This window comes from Bombus vosnesenskii, unplaced genomic scaffold (assembly GCF_011952255.1).
Source record: "Bombus vosnesenskii isolate JDL3184/JDL3185 unplaced genomic scaffold, Bvos_JDL3184-5_v1.1 scf7180000016278, whole genome shotgun sequence".
NCBI lineage: Eukaryota > Metazoa > Arthropoda > Insecta > Hymenoptera > Apidae > Bombus > Bombus vosnesenskii.
In genome coordinates, this window is record NW_022884347.1 from 272,265 (window position 1) to 298,023 (window position 25,759).

At 37.3% G+C, this 25,759-nt stretch overlaps 1 protein-coding gene and 1 long non-coding RNA gene across 3 annotated transcripts; one reads left to right on the top strand and one right to left on the bottom strand.

Annotated features, from left to right (window-relative positions):
• The first annotated feature begins 27 nt into the window (after nucleotides 1-27).
• On the top strand, nucleotides 28-3,684 carry LOC117242743. Its single transcript, XR_004495329.1, has 3 exons — nucleotides 28-198; nucleotides 2,218-2,439; nucleotides 3,246-3,684. It is a non-coding gene; the product is annotated as an uncharacterized LOC117242743 (long non-coding RNA).
• On the bottom strand, nucleotides 771-25,194 carry LOC117242739 (homeobox protein Hox-B1a-like). Of its 2 annotated transcripts, none has more exons than XM_033509644.1 (2): nucleotides 23,555-25,194; nucleotides 771-1,917 (listed from the first exon to the last, which is right to left on the bottom strand). In XM_033509644.1, exons 1-2 carry the CDS (start codon nucleotides 24,495-24,497, stop codon nucleotides 1,430-1,432), a joined length of 1,431 nt encoding a protein of 476 aa, XP_033365535.1. In that variant the 5' UTR covers nucleotides 24,498-25,194; the 3' UTR covers nucleotides 771-1,429. The 2 variants fall into 2 exon arrangements, with proteins under 2 accessions (XP_033365535.1, XP_033365534.1); XM_033509643.1 differs by having other exon boundaries at nucleotides 771-1,920; nucleotides 23,555-25,193.
• Between the last annotated feature and the right edge of the window lie 565 nt (nucleotides 25,195-25,759).

Sequence of the window (25,759 nt, forward strand, 5' to 3'; positions counted from 1 at the left end):
TATTATATACTGTCTGTGAGTATTTTGAATTCAGTATATGCGTTCATAAAATTGGTCAGATAATGTTTTAAATTTGTTGAAAATATGGAAAAAAGGTAACCGTGCATGGAGGAATCGTTAAGAAAATATAGTGCGTGCTAAAAACTTTAATTTGGTTCCTGACAGAGAATAAGTCGTAAAATACGAAGTTATAATTAGGTAAATCATTTTATTTCGGAGTTTCAGTGGATTTTATAAGTTTTCTTTCGTAGTGTATTAATATTTTATTCTCTCTACAGAATTCTAAGTAATACTACAGAATAATCACAATTTATTATATCCAAATTCATTTAGGTACAGAATTTCTTATTAGATCACAATATAATCTATATAACTATACGATTACATTAATTTGTTAACTTTTAAGTGATCAAATTAAGTTAAATAGAATCAATGCAAATCTTGCAATCATTTTAAAATAAATTCATCATACAGTGTAATTTCTTATTTATACATTTCAATTATTAGCTATAGCGTCTGTGCAATGATCTTCTTCTTGTATTTTTTTAATACTCTGGTAATGTTTTACTGTATAATGACGTACATTGCTGCTCACACAAGATTTGCATTAGATTATATGTACATATACATACAGAAGATATTCAAATTGGGAGCACAACTACTGTTATCATGCTATCATTATAGAATGTTTATAATCTACTAGTACACTGTTACATTTATGAAGATCATTTTTATTATCTTTATCAGTATCTAATAATTTCTTTGAGAATGTAAAATTTATACAACTGTATTGAATAGTTAACAATATTCATTGGTATGTAAATTTATCAATGTTGGAATGTCTCGCAATAAACAAAATGAGAAAAGACGAGTAAAAAAGTAATTAAAATAATATTACCATATAGTAAAGATGATAACATCAAACAATAATTGTCCTCACCAAAAAGAAAGTTGGTCTCTAGATGTAATCAATTAGCATCTGAGAATATTTTCACAATTGTTTTTACATAATATGCTGTGATCAATCATTGGTATTTATAATTATATATAAATATCATTATACCATTTACACAAACTGAGGTATATGGTAACTTTTCAGGAATTCTGTTCGTATTGCCTTTACGGCATATATAACTCAAACGAAAATAAATAGTTCGCTTAATTGGTACATACATCGTTCAATTTCTATACTATATTCGGTTAATTTTGATAATTTTCAAAATCGTCGAAAGAGTTACAATAATTATCGTTACAATAATTCCGTTCTATTAAAATTGGAAATACTATTATAGATATTGTTGCTGCTGCAGCAAGGAAATTCATGTAAATTCAAATCACATGATTTAAAATAACGCTTTTTTTTCAATTTTCACCAATCATCGTTAAGTCGTAGGCCATAGATACGTTCGTTGCTGCAGTAAGGAACGCGTCAATCTTTCGAAGACGAGGGTGGGGATTCCCGACTATTATCGTTCGTAAAACTAGATAATCCGAGACCACTAGTTTCATGACTCGAGGAACTAGTTGGTGAATTACTCGAACTCCTGGCGCCACTGAGTGGTGTCACAGTTGTATTATCAACCGGTATTAAACCTTCTTTCATTCTCTTCTTCTGCTTCATTCTTCTGTTTTGGAACCAAATTTTTACTTGCGTTTCGTTTAACTGCAACGCTGATGCGATTTCAATACGCCTTGCTCTGGTCAGGTACTTGTTGAAGTGAAATTCTTTTTCGAGCTCTGTTAGTTGTTTGTTCGTGAAGTTGGTTCGGCCGGTATTGTTGAAGCTACCTGCAATACCGGCCATAGGTCCGCCGGTAAGACAGTTCACAGGACCGCTTGTCGTAGTTGCGTACGGGGATCCGTTTCCACCTCCAACTGTGCTACCGCCATATTCTCCCACATTTAGATTTGTCTTTGCTGCTGCAACAAATTTTGATCTTTCTTTTTATTTGGGAACTTTTTGTATAAAATTTACAAGCGCGTTTATATATATTGAAATTCTTTGCTTTATATTTACTATTCATAAAAATGTTAGCACTAGCAGTAACAATGCGAAAGAACTATTTTGACGTAAAGCTTTAGAAAAGTAAAACATCTGTGTAATTTTATATATCAATTACAATTACGAGATTCTAGTCATTAAGATTTATTATCAATATTTGTGTGATTCAGAAGGGCACATGTTGTGACTCAAATTCCTTTCCATCTTAATTATAGATGTCAATGCCCTTCGTACGTGACCGATGCGTTAACGGAAGAGGTTAAAAGTAATATATACCGAATTAAGCTTAACTCTGGTCCATCGAGCGACAGCCGTTTGTTGCCCAACACAGCTGGTCAGTGTTCTAAGGAGCGAACCTGTCCACCCTTTACCGAAGACCGATAGGGTTAAGCCCTAAATCTGGATCAAATTGCATCAGCTGTTGTCGAATGTCAAGGGTAAGTTATTACGTCATTTTATTTAGCCCGTATTTATCAACCGATTGGTGGTCACTCTAAAAGCATACTCGACTTGGATCATGTTAACCACCTTTCCCTATACGTGTATGTAATCACGAGATCGTTCAAATATTTTACTTCAAAAATAATAATCGTATCGAGCTGTCTGACAATATGTATATGACCACAGACAGAAATTAAGTTTCGTAATTACGATCTCGAATCAAGTTATGTTGACGAGTGCCTATAGTCAGCTGTCGTGTTGGACTGACAGGCAAACGAAACAAACATAATATAGCCACACGAACCATGTTTCACATAATTTCGTCTAACAATTTCGATAATAATTTTACGGAGTACAATTTTTTATATCAATCGAATCGTAACACACCGTCAATGAAGCTCACTCGGAAACTCGATACGAAGTTCCAAATTGTTTACACGCGTGTTCATTAGCAGGGAATTTTTGGATATAAAGCAATGCAACCAAACTTATTCTAACTAGGGAGAAATGCGTTCTGATGAAAAAAGGTGGCGTCACTTACGCATTATGGAAATTAGATTGTTATTTAGCCTACCGGTATGTGGAAGTCAATTTACTTAATGGCAGAGGGCGGACGAAACTGTCAAGCCACCGCCTTAGAGTCACATCTTCTTTTTCACCCGTGTTTGCCTGTATTGCTCCATTCCCCTTATCACCTTTTTATATTTTACCGAATATTAGAAGTATTTAATTGAGACTCAAACGTATATTAAATCTAACTCAAACGAAAATCAACTTATTTTGTACGGATTTTATTTCACAGATTTTTCAAATAATCTGATAACATCAGTCACTTAAACATCGCGCTCGGAACTTAGCCGGCGGCCATTAAGCTCACGCATCTTCAAGCTGAATAATCGAGTTGGACAAGTTCTATTAGTCCACGAGCCGGCGTGGAACAATGGAATGTTTTCCGTTTTCGCCACTCATTCATCAATTTAGCACCTTAACGGAAGGACAGAGCGTGCGCTGCCGCTGATTTTCTCCTAGCCAGGCCGGCGAACGTCTCTATACATCAGTGATCATTAGTGCTGCATCCAAGCTTTTCTTGGATCTTTTAAAATTATATTTTTATAGAACATGAAATATTCGTGGCAATGGAATTATGCGTTTCTTGCGTTGCCTGGGGTTTGTATATTACTATCTCATAAGAATGTGGATACAGAATGGTGTAGATAGAGACGTAAAGGTAACAGACTAGCTGACAATCATATCGTAAACATTGCAGTTCACATACTTTTTGAATCAATAGAAAAAGATGATATATTTATAGAGAATACGTATCCCTTCAATTGTAGTATCTCTTATTTTTGTAGACAGTTCGGGCACTTGTTGATAGTTTTCTCTACTCGTCGTACAACAGAGAAGAGGTTAATTCTTTGTGAAATTATAAATTGAAAAGACTTTTATATATAAAGCTTCGTTTTCATTGTACACGCTGGTTTGAACACATTTCGAACCAATAAAATAAAATGTACATAGTCATACAAAATACGAGGCATCTCTGCAATCGTAGTACAACAGAGAACAGTGTAATTCTTCGCGAAGGTATGAATGAAGAGTATGAAATAAAATTTCTACATACGAAGCTTCCTTTTCGAGGAAGATAACTTTGAAAATTTATCACGTATACGTATACTAATTTTAACTTTTTGAATGAGGAATCGTCACTTTTCTAATCGCATCTAAGATTGTAGAAACACCCTGTATAAAGCAGAAGTCTCTTCGCGTCACTTTTAACAGAAAATGTGGATCTTCCAGCAAGGAGTTACTTTGTCAACTAGATGCAAGAATTCTTGGTAATCCGTATTACTGTTTGACCATTGTTCAATCGATAAAATTCTTGCTTACAGTGTATCGTGTACCAGTCGGCTTTGCAATGGCAGTCGGTAGCCACGTCTGATTTCATTTCTCGAAAAGGCAAATCCCCGAGAAACGCTCGCTCAGGTGGAATGAAGGAATCACTTTCGATTAAGCGTTAGCGTGATATCCTGCCAACTGCTACTTACTCTGCGACGAACATTAATATTAGTATCGATTAAAATTGTTTAGTAGTACAATTATTAGATCGTGTTACCTCCTCAAGTAATATTCATAATACTTCTTTGCCGCGTTTTCATCCGATAACATTATTTTAACGAAGGAATGCTTTTGTTAATTTTCAGACGGGCGAAATAGTTATTACGGTTGGAAGATCGGGAATGCAGATTTGCTCTTGCAAAGAAATTCCAAACATTGTGTGTAATTGGACTATTGTCGATATTAGTATACATTGGTGTAATTTATGCGATGTACGAGAGGATGTTTTGTAATGATCGTTCGAGTTAATTAGACTCTCAGGTAGTTTTTAAATAATGCTAAGATTAACTTAAAATTATATTGCTGAAGTGCAAATGAGAAGAGAACAAGGCACAAGGGACAGCACAGGCTAAAGAATAGACAAATTGGCATAGGTTAAGGATTACAATTGGCCATAGCCCAAGGGAACCATAAATTATTTTCAGGAGTTTTCTTCACTTCTTAACTTTCTGTTAACTCTCTTATAGTCATATTCATAACATAGATCACGTGTCCAATTGAATAAAGCAAAATTCTATATCTGTTACAAATCTTGGCTTTAGTTTCCATTTTTCAGGTAAAGTATTATTAAATATAAATTACTAGAAAAATCATAAGATTACCTATTCTACTCGTATGTATATATCATGTATGTTTCAGTGAGATCGCAGAAAATTCTTCAGAGATTGCAGTCCATACTCCTCGATCACAAAATGCCTTACAATTATCCATCTCTGCTTCGATAGAGTTCCCCCAAATCTCACTTCCATAGAGTTTACTTTAAATGAAATACGTTTCGCGTAAAATTTCCTCATGATAAAATTTCTTTCAAATTAAAATCTTTCTCGTCAATAATGTTCGGCGTGGTCATGGTTCCCAGCGAAAGTTGCTAGTAGAAGAACGACGAATTATTATATCCCTCGAGTGGCGCAACGTCAGTCGACCAAGTGCACTTAAGCTCGAACATGAATGTAATTCTCGCACGCTCGCGCGAGCCTATCGTCACACATGCGAAACACGTATACACGAGGTAAAACACAGGGAAACAGCAGCGTGGCCGCGGTTTCGAAGCATGCATGCCAGTCAGGCTTCGTTCAAAGGCCCCCGATTAAATCTCACCTGGCTTAATATTATTATTTTACGTGGCGCCTGCGAGTGAAAACGAGCGACCCGACGAGAGGGCGAGGAAATTAGAGAGAGTGCGAGGGGCGGGCAGGGAAGGTTGGATAATGCCAGTGGATAAAAGCAAATGGAACAGTGCAGGAAACACTGGCCGAATATCGTTCACGTGAACGATCTTTGTACCGTCTATGCAACCGTAATTCCAGTTATTTAGCCTCTCCTCCGACCTCCCCGGTTATTCGTGAGTAGAAACATTGTTCTGACTAGGTGTTTCCAGGTCTATTACTACTCAAAACTATCCAAGAACTGTTCAAAAAGATGCTTTCGTCATTAAGGAGTCGTTCGATTGTTGTTTGCAATTTATTGGGTTCGCAACTAAGTAATTGCGGATTTTGTCAATGTCATCTAATGACAAAATCCGCAACCACTTAGTTGCCAATCCAATATTATATTTTTTTGAGGTCGGTGGAGGAATGTATAGAGTAAGGAGGTAGGAATTAAATGAAGCTTTTACAGAATCGAGATGTTGCATGGTTTTCACCCGTTCATTGTGAATCAGATTTTTGTTACATATAAATTGCCTTGTTAACAAATAGTTCTGCGCCACACCTGTATCTATGCAGTTAATCTTTATATGTACATAAATTGTAATCATTCGAACATCTATTACGTCCATTATATCTATTACATCTATCACACTATGTATACAGTGGTTCACGTGGAAGTATTATTATATATACATAATGTATTATATTATACATGTTACACGAGACATTTTGAAATATCACGAGTAAAGATATGACTATTATGATTGTATTGGTTGCACAAAAGGTTTAGTTTTTTACGGCGAGTGTTCAAATATTGTTGGTAAATTGTACATGTTTTAAAGTTAAATATTCATCGATTATTCAAGTGCTACGAAAATATGTGCGTTATTGTATATCTGATAGAAATGGACATTCGGTTTGTATCACGCATCTAAGTTGGTATCATACACATATCTTGAAAGTACGTGTCGACTGGTCATGTGTAGTGAATGTGTTAATTACAAGCTTTAATCGGTTCGTTTCATTATATGTACGTTGATAATTCGTTCTGAAAGCAGGGGAAAAAGGAGAAGATCGAATCGAAAATAAAACAGGAGAGGTAAAACGAATTGAGATCGAGTCTCTGCGAAAACATTAAGATCAATCTGGTTTAGAGTTCCTACTCTCGATCCGGTTCTTCGAGGATGCGTTTATTAATCGTAGAATTGCGATCCTGCGCGTCGATAGGGAAAATATTGCTATGTAATATGTAGCCATTCGGTTTTCATCGTTATAATTTATCAATTGCTAAATAATTATGCCACCTATAATAGCACAAAGTATCGTATTCTGTGATACCTACACAATAAATTTAACGCAGGAACTCTAGTCACGATAGTCTTCAATTCTTCAGATACAAAATTCAAGAAAATTTTCTTCTAACCTAATATTAAATTATGTAACCTTCTAATATTAAATTATGTACAATAAATAATCGAGGGAAAGGATGAAAGGAGGTTAGAAAATATTATTTCTTGTTGTGGTTACTAAAAAGAAAGTCGATTAATGGCAATCAATTTTTATCTATTTTCACTGCATTCTGATTGTTTCTAATTCGTGCTATTCTCCTAATTAAATTTAATAAATTCCAGGATAATATGTACGACGATTTGGTACACCGAACAAGCTTCTTTAATGGTGCCGATAAAATCGTAAGACGTTAATCCGTTGATTATACGGGATCATTTGGCCTTGTGGTAGGGAACGTGCCCCTGTTAGACGAGCATTACGCAATTCAAATATTATTCAAAGGCTAAAAGCTAGGGGGGCAGGGCGCAGATGACGTAGAAAGGAACTAGAGGGGATGAAATGTGTGCGTGCGAGCAGCCATAGGGTATTATGTTACCGGAAAGATGGACCTGGATAAGGGCACCAGTTTCCTTCCTCTTCGGATTTTCTTCGTTGTCGAGCAATGGTTTTCTTCTGTTTTCGAGAAAATTTCACTGTAAATCGAGGATAAAATTTTGATCGGCTGTGCTTGGTGATCGGCGATTCATTAACTTCATATCGATTTTTAGTTTCCATTATATATTATCTGTTAAGAATATTATTTATTTGGAAATTATATTGTTTATTGGAAATTAAATAAATTTGCACCTGACCATAGTAAAAGTTGATAATCATTGAAATAAATTATTAGAATTCTTAGAAGATTAATCGTGGCAATTTGACTGTTTTGCTGTAATCGCGTGTTTCAATATTCCAACTGTACCGATAACATTAAAATTGGTCTAGTCATTTCGCAGTCATTAATTCGAGTATTTTAATCATTTTCTTATTACGATAGTATTGCTTGCGTTTCTAGAAATCCGAACAGGGTAGGCCGTAGGTCAAAAAAAGAAAAAAAAAAAAGGATCCACTCGTCAGGATCCAGCTGTATTTGAAACTATCTGATTTCCACATCCGATTACATGCTACAACGCCATCCTAACTTCTTTTAAGCAAACATTCCACTCATATCCCCGTATAATTGAATGTTTCTTTACAAAGACCAAGCTTGAAGCCTGCACGGACCTCGAGTAATTTTCCAAGGTTGGTCGTTAAACATAAACTTAGGAAACAATCTCTTTCAATATTTATAACAAAAATAAAGCCATTAGAACGTGTTATTATGGAACAAGTAGCATATAGTAGCCATCAACCGGTATACATCCTCGGAACATCTTGTTGCTGTTTGACATTCCGTAATAACTTGTTTAATTTATTACCTTTAAATATTCCGCGTTTATACTCACCGCCTTATCTCGGTCCATAATGGACGTTGTAAAATGTCATCGTTCATTTTTTCCGAAGTTTCAAAAGCAATTTGCGGAGTTATGTCGCGTTTTACCAATAAATATCGAGTCTGCTGCGCAGAAGCCTTTCGCGAAACGCGAATTGTTCGTTCGTCGGTTGTAACGAAGCTCGTTGAACGGCAATAAGGGATATCGAGACGTTTAACGAGCCTCGTAAAGTCGTTATTGTTGCTTGAACGACGTCAATAGCGCGATCGTGTTTTACGTTTGTGCGCGTGCTTTGTTACAACGCTCGTTCGCCAAACGTTCCTCAAGAATCGCTCCAGGATTTGATGTGCACGAGTTTTGTCGCGTCACGATTTCATATGCATTTCTACGGCAACATTTTATTTCACTGGCCAAAACATCAAATTCCTGTTAGTTTAAAAAACATATTCGTATGTCTTCCTCTTCAGCGAAGTGTATTTTTCATCAAGTTCTACGTTTCATTTTTATGGTATCAAATTTTTGTAGTGTACTATAATATTATTAAATGATGCAAAATTGACTATATATGTATAGAATTAGTACCAAAATGCTGTAATAGATATAATGGCGCGTAAATACTTGTTATGGCGAGCGTATCTGAACACCTGAACTCGTCGAGAGACAATGGATATAACAATGACAATGCATATGAATATATATGCATATATATTCATGTAATAGGAGTTCACCAGCTTTCTCCGCTATCTATTGGGCTGGCAAATAACTAACTAAACTAACTAGCTGCCAACCCAATAGATAATTCTTACTCAATAATATAATAAGTCATGACACAGATGATTTTTTATACTATTGATTCCACTATGTTGCGTTATTACGCGTTAGTGAAGATCAGAAAATTCGACAACAGCTGTTTTTTGTTTCTAGCAAATCGTTTATTTCGTATGATGAAAGTAATCGAAGAATACAACATCTTATTGGGTTGGCAACTAAGTGATTGCGGAGTTTGTCATTAGGTGGTAATGTTAGGTTAGTTGCTAATCCAATATTATTTTTTAATTGACCAAATATTTCTTAATTAATCGCGTAATCGTTCCAATAAATGGAGTTCTATTGTACACTGAATTGAAAGAGGAAATACGAGCTCACATATTTGCGGCGGATAAAAATTTATGCGCGTGCGATTGAATGTATTTATAATATATTGTTCTTCGTATTTGATAGCCATAACATGGCACGTTATGGATTCTATCAACATTCGAGATATTGATTAAATAGAGAAAGGAATCACTCGCTTCCGGAATTTCACAAACAGTGAATTTAACAATCAGTGAATTTCCTTAACCCTTTGCACTCGGAATTTTATTTCAGTTTCGTTACCAGCAGCTGCCAACGCTTTTAAGTGTTTTATTTGAAATTTACTTTAACTAATGAATAAGACAATTTAAATAAATAAAGGAAGAAAGAAATTCACTTAAATATAGTTTTATTCACACTATTGTTGTATTTTGTAATTTTTAAGTGTATGATATATCTTGAAACAATTTCCAGGTTACAATCTATTAATTTGGATCGACAAGGGAGCTGCTGAGATAAAAACTGATGTCGAGTCACACTCGACATAGCAGTGTAAAGGGTTAATATTCTTTGAATACCGAGGATCTTTAACAACATATTGTTCGCAGGTATCTCAAAATTTATATTATTTATTACTATTATTAAATATTATTATATTACTTTTTAATTGTATCATCCTTCTAATAAACCGACCATTTAAATAAAGAATACGAATGAAGGGGAAATCCGATCTTGCCATTTATCTGTATCACGTGCTGTTATGAGAGCTTGCAAAAGAATGGATCTACTTACATACGTACGTACAAACGAATGTAACTATTGCACGCGTACTCTCTTTGCATCTGTCCGAGTAAATATTTTCTCACGATTGTACCGACTGAACGATAACGCACGTTACTCTAGATCATAGATAACAGATGGTTGGTGTATTAACTTTCTGCTTTCTTCAATTTTTGATGACTTCCGTAGCGAAGGCAGTCATGTCTTTTTTATTGAATACTTAATAACACAATTAGGATTAAATATAAGAACGTTTGGAATTTAGAGAATTCTTAAGGTTCGGTAGGAACAAAGGTTTTCTACGAGCTTTCTAAGCATCGTTACATGAACTTGTACGGTATAGAAACTAATTTCTGATCTGTAATTAGCTAATAGATAAATCGTTTTTCCGAAAATTGTTATACAGAATATGTATCGATTGGATCTTGTCGATGTATATAAGAAGCAACAAAACAATTTTACTGACACAATTTCCTTCTGTTCGACCCCTTGTCATCGGGTGTCACGATGGCTACTTTGATTTCAGCATCGCGATAACCAATGTCCTGAGTCACTATAAACGGTGGGCTTTTGCAAACGAGATTTCGATCGAAACTACTTGGCCAATTATATAAAATCGACTGTGTACTATCAATGATCTGAATAAACAATTACCTTACTTTGTAAAAATAAAAAATCTAGCTAAACCATTGGAATAAGGTTAATAGTATATGTACGTACTCAACGAGCAAAGTCTGAGCATGGTAATGAATTCCGTTTTTGCCTTTCTCTTTTTTGGTAAGAAGTGTTTGCTTTTTAGTTAAGGCCGAAATCTGAATTTCTTGGCATGATCCATAGTGCCGAACGATTGCGTGCAGTCAGCTTTATTTATGGCCTCGAGGTCAGTCGATTTCGCGTATTAAGATTAACATTTTTATTGGCCTTGTTGCCTAGACTTTCTTGCTCCTCTCCAATCGATTTATGATGCTGCTTATCGTCGCACGGTGAAATGTAAGTTTCACTTATCCGATCGTTTTAAGATAACTTTAATCTAACCGCAATTCTAGCTAAATAAAAGTTCCATTTGATTCTTAAATTTAATCCTCGTGAAATCACTTCTATGTATTTAAGGATAAATTAATTGATTACAAATATCTGTATTTAACATGTAAGGTTAGGTCTTTAAACTTTTTTTGATCTAAATTACATCACATCTGATTCTTTTAACACTTTACCGACCGATAGTCGATTAATCGGTTCTTGTCACCGATGTCTACCGACCGATAGCCTATTAATCGGGTTTTTGTCTCCGACGCTCACCGACCGATAATCTATTAATCGGCTTTTTATCGCCGACAATCTTTCTCATTATTTGAGCAGTAATTTGTTATTTAGGACTAAGGTACCTTGCTTAGTTGCGTCAGTTGCGTTGCTTTGTAAGCTGCCACAGTTTTATACCAATTTGAAAAACGTACCGTTCGCGATGAACAAAAAGAATGGTATTGGAGAGTTCAAACCGAAACAGAGCCGGCGCTAGGGAGAATCTGCGCCTGAGATGCCGGTCGGACGTGCGTATGCTGTTGAATCACTAGCGGTCGGTAAAATGTTAAAAGTTCGATGTACAAAGTCTGATTTAAAGATATACTGATTTCTATAAGGGTTATTTTCAATTTCTAAAAACCAAAATGATCGTTATCAAAATTAATGGAGATATTTAAGGCATAAAGAAGTCTTCGTTCTTTAAAGAACTTTAATGGAGGGCTTTGCCATGGAACTGATAAATTTCCAGACGATTTTTAATTTGGAAGAATAAAACGAGATTATAGGAGTTGTGATCTGTTCTTCTTGCAACTAAAAATTCATTAACAGATAACGCAGTGTAGAAAGACGTATCATTACAACGAATTACTACAAGATTTTGCTACTTATCCGATATAATCTCTCTGTAGTTAACCTCAACCATTTAAATGTAGGAAGCCATTAAAATATAATAGCATGGTAGTAGCCTTTGAATCTTATTAATTTCCTTTTTTCTTATCACCAACGTGATTCGTAAACCAAACTCATAAATCCAAAGCAATGTAATTATTTTTGAAAGAGAAACACCTACTATACACCGAGTTTAATTTTACAAGCCCCAACACGTTCGCCTTCCATTCACCTTCTTTCCTTTCTTCCAACTCCAACATCAACCACCTCCACTTCCATCCCTCATACACACACACACACACACACACGTTCGATCTTCTCAAAGCAACACCTTTTCGCAACCCCAAACTCCGACATGGTCGCAGCATTGAACTCGAGGTTTTTTCAGCACTCGAGCCACGCTCGCGTCGTCGCGATATATCGTCGGTGAAGTGCCGCGGAAATGAAAATCACCGTTGCGCGAGACACGTGGACAGGGTGGTCGTTGATTGTCAGCGCGTTGCAACGCGGGCGCGAGCGAGCTAGCAAGAGAGAAACAGAAGGAGAGAGAGAGAAGGGGCGAGTGACGAGGGAGCAAAGGGGAGTCAGTTACTTAGGCAGCCGGCCAGGGTTGTTGCGGGACTTGCGGGATCCGGGGTTGCCAGGTTCGGCGGGTGGCAGCCCGGGTGGAAACACGCGAACGATCCTCTGATCCCCTCGCGAGATATCGGCCACTCACTCACGCGTCCGCCGACGGCCCCAGCCGCGCCGCAACACGCTGCCCTGCCTGCTTGACTGCTTGCTTGCTTGCTTCCTTGCTTGGTCAGCCGCTCCACTCTACCTTCGCTCGCAAACTGACCGACCTACCTCTTGCTTCTTCGTTCTGTTTTCTTCCGCTCTTCGTGTACCAAGTACTTGAGCCTTTCCGGCCACAGAGAAAGAGAGAAGCTATTCTTTAATTCTGCCACGTTCTTGCGCTCATTTTTCATCTAATCGTGTTTTTCTATTGTTCGAATATTTCTTAACATTGGCAATGAAAGAACGATGCTGTAAATTTTTGCTGGAAATGTTAAAAGTCTTTTTGTTTGGTGAAACAAGAGGAGAAATAGTTTATTCAACTTTTCAGACAGTTTATTAGGTTAGCAACTAAGTGATTGCGGATTTTGTCATTAGGTGGTATCGACAAAAGCCGCAGTCACTTAGTTGCCAACCCAATAGTTCCATTTGGCTTCAGTTGGTTTTATTTTATATTTTCGTGGAAGGAATTTTGTAGAATAATTATAGTATTTGGAAATGGTTTACGCAGCTTTTTACTGCAATTCAGTTTCATTGGTTTTATTTCTTGATTTTATCCAAAGTTGAATTTTCTATGGTGAGTTTAGTATTTGGGTATTTATTGCTCTCTGAAAATTAAGTTAAGGAGAAGGTAGCGTGGGTGAAACAGGACGTGAGATACACAGTGTGTGATAAGAATAGTTTGCAACAAATAACATTGTTTATGTGTTCCTTATTGTAAGTATTTGGGAATTACGTGTTTTCTACTTTTACAAACTGCTTTCTGTTGTTGCAATTTTCAGATCTTTTAATATCCTGCTCTCGTTGTTTTAGTTGACTTTCACACACGTTTTAACACGTCACCTCGTTCTTCTTTAAGAATTTTCCTTTTACCATTACTTCACGACGTCTCATTCTTTCTATTTTGCACTCCACTTATATCGCTCGCGTTTTCCATTTTTCTTATCCTCTTCCTGTTCAATCTAATCGCTGGCTTATGATCACGGACGGTTTAGGTTTGCGATAATTTGGTCTTTTTGCGCATGAGGAACACGTCAGTTGCATCCGTGCCGTGTTATTTCGTTCACATCCTTTTTCCACTTTTGTTTCTTCTGCTTCTTCTCAAGTTAGACGATTTCGCTGATGTTAAACGTTCGTCGATCGTGTTATTTGTATTTTTGCAATTCTCTTTGCTTCCCACTTTTTACAGAATTTGTTATTGTTTCTATGAGCTTTTCCTTTTTCAAAATCGCTCGACGCTGATTTCTCTAGCTCGATCACAGGTTTTTCGTTTTCTTACTTGTTTGAAGTGTTATGGTAACTGTAGCTGCGTGTTACGAAGTCCACGAGGAAAACGTAGCAGCAGGAAATTCAGGAAGAACTGCTTCGTGTTCAATGTTTTGGAATTATCCTTGAACATAGTGCAGATAACAATCAATAGACAAGTGTAAAAAACCATTGTCCAGTTATTAGTATTGTATTTTATTCTCATTCTCCAAACAATGAAGAATTTTAACATATATTTGTTAAGTCTGGCTATTTTACCATGTCAGTAAATTTCCACTTCATTATTGTTTAACAAAATAACATAATGGCGAATTAAAACATAACAATGAATTAATAATCAAAATATTGTAATTTCATAGTCACAAAATCTTTTAACTAATCATAGATAGATTTGTCTGTATTTTAAAACAATCCAAATTTTGGAAAAAAATAAAAATTCATTCTTTCCTTTATCTGTCTTAGAATATATTCAAAACATGTTCAATTTACTCGATAAACGACACGATTCTTGAGATAAGGTTTTTACTGGCACGCTCTCGTCAGCAGCATTGCGATTGATGAAGTCGATTTGAAGGTTAGCTCGATACGTGACGTGACGTCGTAAAGCAGCAGCACAAGAAAGCTGGTGTGTATACACGGTGGAACGTAAAGGGCCGACGTTCGTGGACGAACGAAAGCGTGCAATGAAACTGGCCGCCTACTCTCTTCGTAAGTAACGCGAATGTGCCGTAAAACTGGCGAAATGGCGAAAACACGGCAACCAATTCGACTAGCAGCGATTCCTTGCAATTGCTTCTGCACTTTTTTGCATTAGCCCTGATTTATGCTAAATTACCTAATTTGTAATATTTCGGGGCATTATTCAGACTTCATTTTATTGTAACAGACTTTGTGGTACGTCCGATTTCTTATTTACAATACGATTTCATCACTGTGTCTAATTTTTAAAAGTTCCAACATCAGATAATCTCAATTTTCTTCTTTAGTTATTTGTCCTTATTTTCTCGATTTTTCAAGATTTGTTCATATCTATGGTTTTATTACTTTTCTATAACTTAAATCGTAATGAAATTTTCAATAGGTACAGAAGCCATGACAATTCTGTGAGATAAGGCAATTGTTAAAAGATCATATATATATATATATATGTATTCTGTTGTTAGAGAAGATTTTGTAGTATAAAATAGTGATTCGAGAGAAGTTCCAATAGTTCCAAGATTTTTTGATATCTAAAGTTTCATTACTTTTTTATGACTTAAATCGTAACAAAATTTTCTGTTGAAAATGACAACGCGAGTTCGCGCCCGCCATCCATATGCAGATGCGCTAATTACAATAATTAGTAACTAGAAGATACTTCTAGATATAATCGATGGATTTAATCGATAGGTTTAAGATATCCTTTTGTTTTTATCCCTAGCCCATGTAAGAAAGTGTAATAAAGGTTTTTCAACTCAGAACGGTGTGATAGATTCATCCAAAGAATAAAATAATAGCTATTGCGATCCTACCTCTAAATACAGAAATAACAACATGTTCAATAAATATATTGGATTGGCAACTAAGTGATTACTAAGTGAAGCATTACCACCTAATGACAAAATCCGCTAACCCAATAGAACCCATTCTATAGAATAGAACAATTCTGTGAGATGAGGCAATTATCAAAAGATCATATATACATATGTATTCTGTTGTTAAAGAAGATTCCTGTAGTATAAAATAGTAATTCTAGAGAAACTCCAATAGTTCCATCTATTCTTACTTTCTATGAAATAAGTTGTAAAGAAATTTTTACCATTGAATCTATGTCGCTTTTATAACCTGTGGCTATCTAGAAAATTATATTCTGTTACCAAACAAGTTCCTTTTAATAAAAGGCAGTGATTGTAGAAAAATTCGAATAATTCTACCTATTCAAGCATTCTCTGTTATTAGAAGAGGGAAAAAGTGAGTACATATACATACATGACGAGGTAACGTGTTAGTTTCTAAAACCAGCACGAATACAGGGAATTACTACTGTCTCGTGCAGGGGCTTGCTTATTTGTTCCGTCGTTTTTTCCTCGAGCGTGTTGGCCAATCCTGCTATTGATTACAAGAGAGAAGAAATCGAGTGGTGTATGATAAATCGGGAGAGCTGACAGCCCCGTGACGCTTGTTTCTTCTCTCTTTCTCCCTTTTCTGTTGGCCTTTTTCTCCTGCTTTTCTCATGAAGAAGGGTGGTGGTCCACACCGGGCGTCCCCATAGAGATTCCATGGACCCCCGGAACGCATTATGGAAGCATCGAGGGAAAAAGCACAGCTATTGTGCTCTGCTGGCCAACCAAAAAACTTCACCAACCAAAATCTCTCGAAATCTCCCTCCATTTTGCTCCGCCCATCTCGTTATTTCGGTTAAGAAGCTGCCTCTCCTCTGGAATTGCGTTACATCCGTTGGACGAAAGTTTTATTCGACGAACGCAGATTGATAGTAAGTTTTATTAAATAATTTTCTAATTTTCTGTATCGTTTTTTATTTGCATAAAAGACCTTTTAAGATCTTCTATTAATGTAGATTTTATTTAGATAATAACGTGTATCATTTGTAGGTAATTCTTTTATTCAAAGTATAAAATGTTATAAAACCAATGAGCTTCAGAAGCTTCATCTTCTGTTGTTTTTCTTATGGTTGTTATGTAATGTTTCAGGATTGTGAGACAAGACAACGTAATGCAGATATACACCAGAAAGGGATTCACTAAAAACAAATCCATTTGTCGTTGAATTAATTGTACAGTATGCCAAGTAACATATCGAATATTCTTGCAAGGTGAGATTATAATATATATAATATACAATAATTTGTCAAAATATAACGTTGAACATACACAACATCGAGCGTATTAACCCTTTGCACTTGGAATTTTATTTCAGTTTCGTTACCAGCAGCTGCCAACACTTTCAAGAGATTTGTTTGAAATTTACTTTAACTAAAAGATAGGACAATTTAAATAAACAAAGGAAGTAACAAATTCACTTAAATACCATTCACACTATCGTTGTATTTATTAATTTTTAAGTGTATGATATATCTTGAAACAATTTTCAGGATCCTGCTTTTCTTTCACACGTTTCACAAAAAAAGCTGGGACTGAAAGAATGTCAAGAGGAACTGAACAAAGGTTCTGAGCTACTTTACATAAAAACACAATGTACTTGAAAATACCTGTCGCTGGAGAGAATTCAGTAAAATAAGTAAAAAGATAAAAAGATACGCAATGTTTTTCGAATGGTATCAGGTGGGATAACGTCGTATCGATAACGTCGATGGCAGTCACGGTTCCTTAATCTAAAACCTTCGGCCGGAGATCGTTAGATTCTATTGCCGCGTGGAAATCGCGGATAAGGAACGCGGGACCGGAAACTCGTGGCGGCGAAGGGTAAAGGGGTGAGCGCGGCGAGGGCGGCTCAACGTTTCGTTTGCATGTCCCGGTGTAATAAGCGTCACCCCCGGTGACTTCTCGGCCGGCGTTATTAATTCGATTATAATGAGCTATTAAGCGAAACGCTGGTAATCCTGACAAGCTCCATTCAACGGGCTAGGCTTAGCTGCTCGAACCCGGCGATTGCTTGCAACCCTGTTCGCTGTTAAGCAAATTATCAGAGAGGGGAACGCTTCGAGCCTCCTACTGCCTTCTTATCGTATTTTTACGACACCTTGATTTCAATTTTTAAATCGTTTCCGCAATGTCTCCGTTCAGGGTAAAGTAATTCCTCGACGACGGATTTAGAATGTTAAGGATGGCTGACAGGATCATTTTTCTGCTTAATAAATAATTGAAAGACTTTTTTCGTGAACTGAGTAAATTGCGTTTGAAATATTAATTAATCTACGTTTTTAATATTAGATACCTTTCAATTGATAAGTGTAATGACTCTTAAAGATGTTCTTTTCATATTTATAAAATGAATACAAATTTGTATAATAATTCAACTATTCCATTAGAAAATTTATATATCTAGGTTGCGTTTGAAATATTAATTAATCTGGCTTTTTAATATTAGATACCTTTCAAATGATGTGTAATGACTCTTAAAGATGTTCTTTTCATATTTATAAAATGAATACAAATTTGTATAATAATTCAACTATTCCATTAGAAAATGTATATATCTAGGTTGCGTTTGAAATATTAATTAATCTGGCTTTTTAATATTAGATACCTTTCAATTAATAAGTGTAATGACTCTTGAAGATGTTCTTTTCATATTTATAAAATGAATACAAATTTGTATAATAGTTCAACTATTCCATTAGAAAATTTATATATCTATGTAGTTATTTATAGTAATTTATATAGGTAGGACATTTTCTCAGATAATTTCTCAATTATAAGAGTATAAAGTATTTCGTTACTAGACATTGGTATTTATTATTGGTACGATACAGAAAATATTATATTAATGTATATAGCGGGGAAAATTGATGCTGAGTAAATGTGTAGTTTAATACTTTGACTGCCACGCCGAAATCACATGTTTCGCTGAGGATATCACGGGTATATTTTTATTATTCAAAGCATATAATGGCAAAATAATAATAAATTGATGATGTAAGACAACATTCTTCCCCAATGGACCGTTTATCTTATTGGTGGTCACGGGTGAGCACCGTGGCGCCTTGCTAACAGTTGATAGCGACATATAATAACAATGCTTCGTTTCTTTCAACAAACCATTCGCATTCGTTGTTTCGTCGTAAACAAAACGTGCAGAATTGACTATTTTATTTCTTTAGTGAGGTCAGAGGGATGTTTTCTTTCTATGAAATGTGTTGAAAATGATAACGTGAGTTCGTGCTCGCCATCCATATGCAGATGCGTTAATTACAAGAAATAGTAACTAGAAAATAGTACTAGTTACAATCGATAGATTTAATCGATAGTTAAGATGTTCTTTGTTTTTTATCCCTAGTCCATGTAAGAATGTGCAATAAAGGTTTTCCTGGCTCAGAACGGTATGATAGATTTATCCATAGAATAAAATAATAGCTATTGTGATCCTACCTCTGAATAAAGAGATAACAACAAGAAGAAATATCCTATTTGAAGGTTTTATTTGTTACAATTTTCTTTCTAAGATATTGCATTATTCCTTTCCTTTATTTAAAACAAAATAAGAATTGTTGATAGGTTAACTTAGTATATAATAAGATAGAAGAAACAATTAGGCGATTAAGTATTGTTACAAAGAGTCAAATCAGCTGACTTAAATCTCCGAGTGAATGAAAAAAACAGTACGTTAATTATTGAAAACAAGAACGATATTATCATCGAATATCGATTTAACATCTGAAAACTACATAATGTAATTCTCCTTCGAATTCCATTCCAATGCCTCTAACTACCTGTTATTAATCACTTTTATGCCTTGGTTTTCTAAAAAAAAAAAAAACAAGTAATCGAACTAGTCACGTTAGATTATTCCCTGGTACCTATTCATTGGTCGATTAGCTGCTAGTCGTTAAAATTGAAATTCCTTCTTCTATATATTCTCGTTTATGTAATAACGAAACTGGTGCAATGTCTGATGGAAAATACCTTTCTGCGTATACGGCTGGTTGAATGGGGCGGGGAAATCGACTTTAAATCGCCGGAATTCGACTGATCTTTGCTCGATAACAGGCGTTGTTGCGCGTTGCTTATTCATGAAGTTTTTAACAGTTTGACAACTGAACTAGCCACGACCTGAGTCCTGCGCTCGATGAAATCGCCTGGTGTTTTTTTTTTCTCCCCTATTTTCGTTTCCACGTTTATAATTACACGCACTTATGCAAATCGTTAGGCGTTTAACCACTCGGTACTTTTCACTCGATCTATCTGAGATAAATTGTTCGTCCGTCACATTCAATTGCCGTTTTGCGTAATGTGATTACCGTGTCTTTCGTGCAATCTTTAGGTTATCGCGTTCAGTTCTGTATTATTAGCATTTTATATGATTTTTCATTTTTTTTTCTTCCTTCCTTCCTTACTTTTTGCCTTTTTTTAAGCGTTTGGTCATTTCAATGGGTTGTTAGCATTATTTTTTTTCCTTTTGGCTCAAAACGATCGTACGCGCTACGAAAATATATCGCTTTTTAATTAAAGCTTTACAGGCGCGATACCTGTTATCGCCGCGGCGTTTCTTTCGAAATGATCAGATAACTCGAGTGCAAGAATTTCGTTCTTAAGCGCGAATCTTATCAGGGCTTTTCGATATCTATCGTGATCACTATCGAACCCAACGTGCGTGATAAATCGCGTTTGGTATGCACGAAATATCTTTTTCCGTGTATAAACACGCTGTAGTAGGATCGTTTATGTTGTAAAAGGAAAAAGAGAGAAGATTCAGGAAATGATAAATAGCCATTACAATTTTCTATCTACAGTTCTATGTAAAGGAATAAGACAAAGTAGCAATCAATTTTCAAACAAGAAGCAAGTAACAATTTATTAGTTTTCAGTAAGAAATTTACACCTTCCAAGTATCGTATGTTACGTAACACGACAATCATTCCGAATATTCGATTTCAGATTTTTCAGATATCACTGTCGCACATAGCGCGACGATCATTTTTCAAATCGTCCAAGTGTTCTAAATTTACATTTTCGAAATGCCAACGTTTCTACATAGCGCGTCAATGATCTTGAAGATTCTTCAGATGCTGCAAAAATTCCCGCTATTGAGATACAAAATCCTCTAAATACCAAGAAATATCGGAAAATGTTGAAATTCAAAAGGTCCAATTATCAGAAAACTGACCAACTATTGGGTTGGTAATTAAGTGATTGCAGATTTTTCCAACACCATCTAATGAAAAATTCCGCAATCACTTAGTTGCCAACCTAATATTAGAACATAGTTTTAACGTCATAACTCCGATGATAACTTGTTCAAATGCTTGACGCCACGAATCAAAGCATCAGAGATCTATCGTGGCGAAGTAATGGAGAGTAGTTTGTAGGGAAGAAAGATAGCCGACGAGCGATTCGCAAGTGGTAGATTTATGGTTGTGGAGCTACGGTATTCTCGTAAAAGCTTGGGGTATCTTCTGTTACGCGTTGCATTCGTGTGCATAATCTTATCAAGCTCGTTTACGACTGTCGCACGGGCGTAAACAGCGGCTAAATAACTCAGCCGAAGACAGTATAAATACCGATAAATTTTCGTTCTATCTCAGTAAGCCCTCTTATCATTTGCTGTATCGAATTTTGATTTCTACCTGGCTCACGAATAACCGCGTGGATGTCTTCTTTCTACAGAAACGTTAAACATATACGTGTTTGTTATACTTCGACGTTTCGTCTAACCTAACATTCTTCGCTTCCTTTCGGTATCTTTGTAATTTTCACGCGAGATAATTACAGTTAGTTACCATGGCTCGGTAATTATCAGCGGTGCTTCTTAATTTGTCACGTAGAAATCGATATCTACATCTTGATTTTACGATGTTGCAAATCATCGTTGAAGCGTCTGGTATTTGATTCATTTGATTGCGTGAAATAAGAACAATTTCGAGTTGAAAAATATTAGCTTGTTCGGGAAGTTTGTAGCGAGAGTTATGAAACATCTAATTAGAATCAGATTTCCTGCCATCTGCAACTTTACGAATCCTCTCTTGAAAAAATCTTTCGCCCCTTTTGACAATGAATTTCTCCGAATAGCTTTTACAAACTTTTAAAGCATTTCATCTATGTCTTTCGAATAAGTTTTATAGAAACCACAACAAATAATAATGAGATTTTACTTTTAGGTTGGCAACTAAGTGATTACGGATTGTGCCATTACCACCTAATGACGAAATCCGTAATCACTTAGTTGCCAATACATTTAACCAATGAGAAATATAGAAGCGAATATTCCAGCTGACTGAAAAAATTCTTCTCTTTCTCTACGAACTTCTACCTCTCGTATCAATGACTTTTTTATGTTTCTCGGTAATTTGCTTTAATATTCAACGAAGGTAATAATTTATTGCAGTTTCATAATGGAAATTTTTAATAAAGACGTTTTTCGAACAACCCGATCTTTGGTAAATTCTGTGTACCCAATCATTCACTTTTAATTAATCGTAATGATAAATTGAAGAATAATAATGATAGCTAGCTCCGCGAAGACAGGAATGTGGCTAATCGCGATCGGCTGAGAAGCATGTGCAAGATTAATGATGTCTGTCGAACCGGAATTACGTGTCACGTTTTATTAATCTCGTTACGTGTAGTTTGCGTTTGAAAGGCACTAGGTCGTCGGCCAACAAGTACGTCACATTTTAGTTGTCCGTCAATCTTAATTGAATTCACCACCCAGGCGAAAAACCTCTCGACTTCGATGCTTCGAATGGACCGCGTCACGATTTCACCAGCGACGGCCATTCGAGATGCACGAACTTGTGTAAAGTGTCGTCAACGAGCGACAATTGGGTCGTGTCGCGACACTTAAACGTTACAAATTGTTGTTCCAAGAACTCGGGGTGAGTAACGTGGAAAGCAGCGATGGAGAAGTCTGTTGAAAGGAAAATACCTATTTCCCTGTTTTTCCTTTTTAACACCTAACCTCAATGCTGCGTGTTTTTAACACGTCGGATGTGTACGATAGGAACATACAGAGGCTACAAAAAGTGCAGCCAAATATCCTGATTTTTCAACGAAGCGTTCTATATATTTCACTTTTACGGTACATTTTTGTACTCATATTTTTGATATATGTGGACTTAAGTACTTGGTACGTATAATGCCATTTTTTCTAGACACTATATTTTCCAAAATTACAAACAATTTTGTCTACTTTTTAAGATTTCGTAAATTGTGTCCATATCACTCAAAAATTTAAATACGACAATTCTTCTTCCTGGATTTTACAAAGAATTGAAAGAAGTGAAAATAACCTCTATTTGCAAACCATATACGACTTTATGACTAAAGTCGACGAAGTACGTAGATTAAACGCATCAAATATCGAAAAGGTACCTGAACCTACTTTTCATCCGCATTAATCAACGATAACCCGAATGAAACCATCGTGGAAGATACAAGATTCAAAAGTAACTCTATCGGACCGTCTTCTCGATTGACCATTAATTTTCCATGAGATAGGAATCAATAGAGTGGACAGGCACGATTCTCTCACTAGTCACACTTAAAATAGTCATCTCGTTGGATAAACAGAAGCTGAATAACGAGCTGCCTCCGGATCGCCCCACGGACCAGTAATTTCACGCCAGTCAAACCTCCTCCCAAATCATCGAATATCAAAATACGTACCAGCTGGTTTGGGCACGTTCCTCTTCACTTGCATCCATTTGTAAGTGGGTACGTGTGGCTGTTGCGGCTGTTGCTGCTGCGGAGGATGATGACTATGGGGATGCTGTTGATGATGATGTCCGTGACTATGTTGGTGCGGGTGTTGAGGATGGCCCGACTGTTGCAACACGTGATAACACGATGGATCCGGATTTTCCTCTTTGTAGTGGCCAGCGGAATGTGCACTGTAGTCGTTTTGTCGGATTTGCGAATGATAGTGAAGCGAGTCTTCAGTGGTGGGCAGCTGATGTAGATAGTTGGTGGTACCAGCGAGCTGATAGTCGGGCTCGTGATGATGATGGTGGTGATGATGGTGATGACTAGAAGACTGATGGTGCAACTGTTGGTCGTGCTCCGTTCTCGAGTGGCCAGCGGTCATCATGGGACCTTGATGAAGACCGTTGCCCGAGGAAGAAGCGGGATGGTGATGATGATGATGGTCGTCTCTGTACGCCGCTTGCTGAACGTGGTAACTCTGGTGAGGATCTACCGATCCATGGGAGCCATTCGCGTGCTGGTGCTGCTGACCGTACGATGACGACGAGGAAGCGTAGTCCAAATTAGTATAACTCAGACCGTTCTCCGAGGAGATTATCGCGGTCGTGGAACCATCCTCGTGCAGAACACCCGCCGACGGCGAGTAGAAGCCCTGTGGAGGCGTACCGGAAGATGTGGCTGACTCTGACGCCAGGAAGCTCTCCGAGGAAGAGGACGAGTAAGGTGAGACCGCACTCTGAGGGAAGTAGTGTGCTGGAGCGAGTTCCGGCGAAGCTGGCACAGGCACGTGTCCCCCGACGGACACGGGTTGATGATGATGATGATTTCCTTGACCCGTGCACACGTAGTTGGGGTATGAGTCAGGCTTGCCGTAAGTTCCGTACATGCCCATGTCCATCATCATCATCCTCGTGGCGTGGAGGCGAATACATCAATTGGCCACCTGCTGCCGGGCTACCAGCGTGTCCTTCGGTGCGCGCACTCTTTCACTGAGGAAGGGAGAGAGCAATTTGCGGAGAAAGGAGCGTTCCAGCGATTAGCTTACATCTCGACCAACGGCTACCACGTTGACTTCCATCTACACTTTTCTGTATCCACGATGCTTGATAATTGTGTAATGATCAATGGAAAGTTTTAACTCAAGAGCTTGCTGTGATTATAACACAGAAATATCACTGGTTGACACACTTTTTTTTTACCAACAGTCCAGGCGTACGATATTCCTTCTGACAGTGTTTCACTTGCTTTCAGACGTTAGTCAACTTCATCATAGCTTCCTCCCCTTACTTTAACATCCTCGGCGTGGTTCAAACCCTGATCAACGTCAACAAGTTGGTCGTAGTAGACAAAAATATCTAGAAAATCGCGAATACGCGAGAAATCCCGAGGCAGATTGCCGGAATCCGCCAGAGCACGCGGTATTGCGTCGTCGCTGGCGCAAGTAAGCGGAGAAACAGCGAACGCGTAGACGTCGATCCGGTCGGCGAGAGTCGCTGAAGTGGACTGGCTAGGTGGACTGGTCTGGCGGAAGGCGGCACGGTCGAACGCTGCACGCAGGTGAGATTGCGAGCCACAAGGGTCTGGTGTGTCCAGTTCTCGCCTCTCTCTTTCACCCTAGGCTCCTTTTCTCTTTCTCTCTCTCTTGCTCTCTCTGTCTCTCTCTCCCTTCCTGTCTCTCTCTTCCTCCCTCCCCTTTGGTTCTCCGGCAAACGAGTCGCGGTACGTACATCAAGGTATAGTCAGGGTGCTGCCTTTTCAAAACTGGGCGTGTTCACGACGCCGGTCACGTGACCGTCTTTGGGAGGAGTCAGCCAATCCTGAACGAGCCTGCGCGTCCGGCGTCCGTAGCCTCATGATGGATCACCGAGCTAAATTTTATTTTTCCTACGTTCTTTTTATCTGGCACGCTGCAGTTGACACTTATCGCGGCTGGTAGAGGTAGTCGAGTATTATATCTCGGTGCCCACCTTCCAGGATAGCCGGGGTCTCGCCTCCTAGTCGGTGTTCCCTTCCACGCTCCGACCCAGCATCGCTCCTTCTTTTTTCCCTTCTTCCGCGAGTTCTTTTCGTTTCTCTCCCCCCCCCCCCTTTGCGCCTTTTTTTTTGCTTTAACGCGACTGGTCGCTCTTCTGTGTACACACGCGTGTCTCACCTGTCCCTGACAGGGCA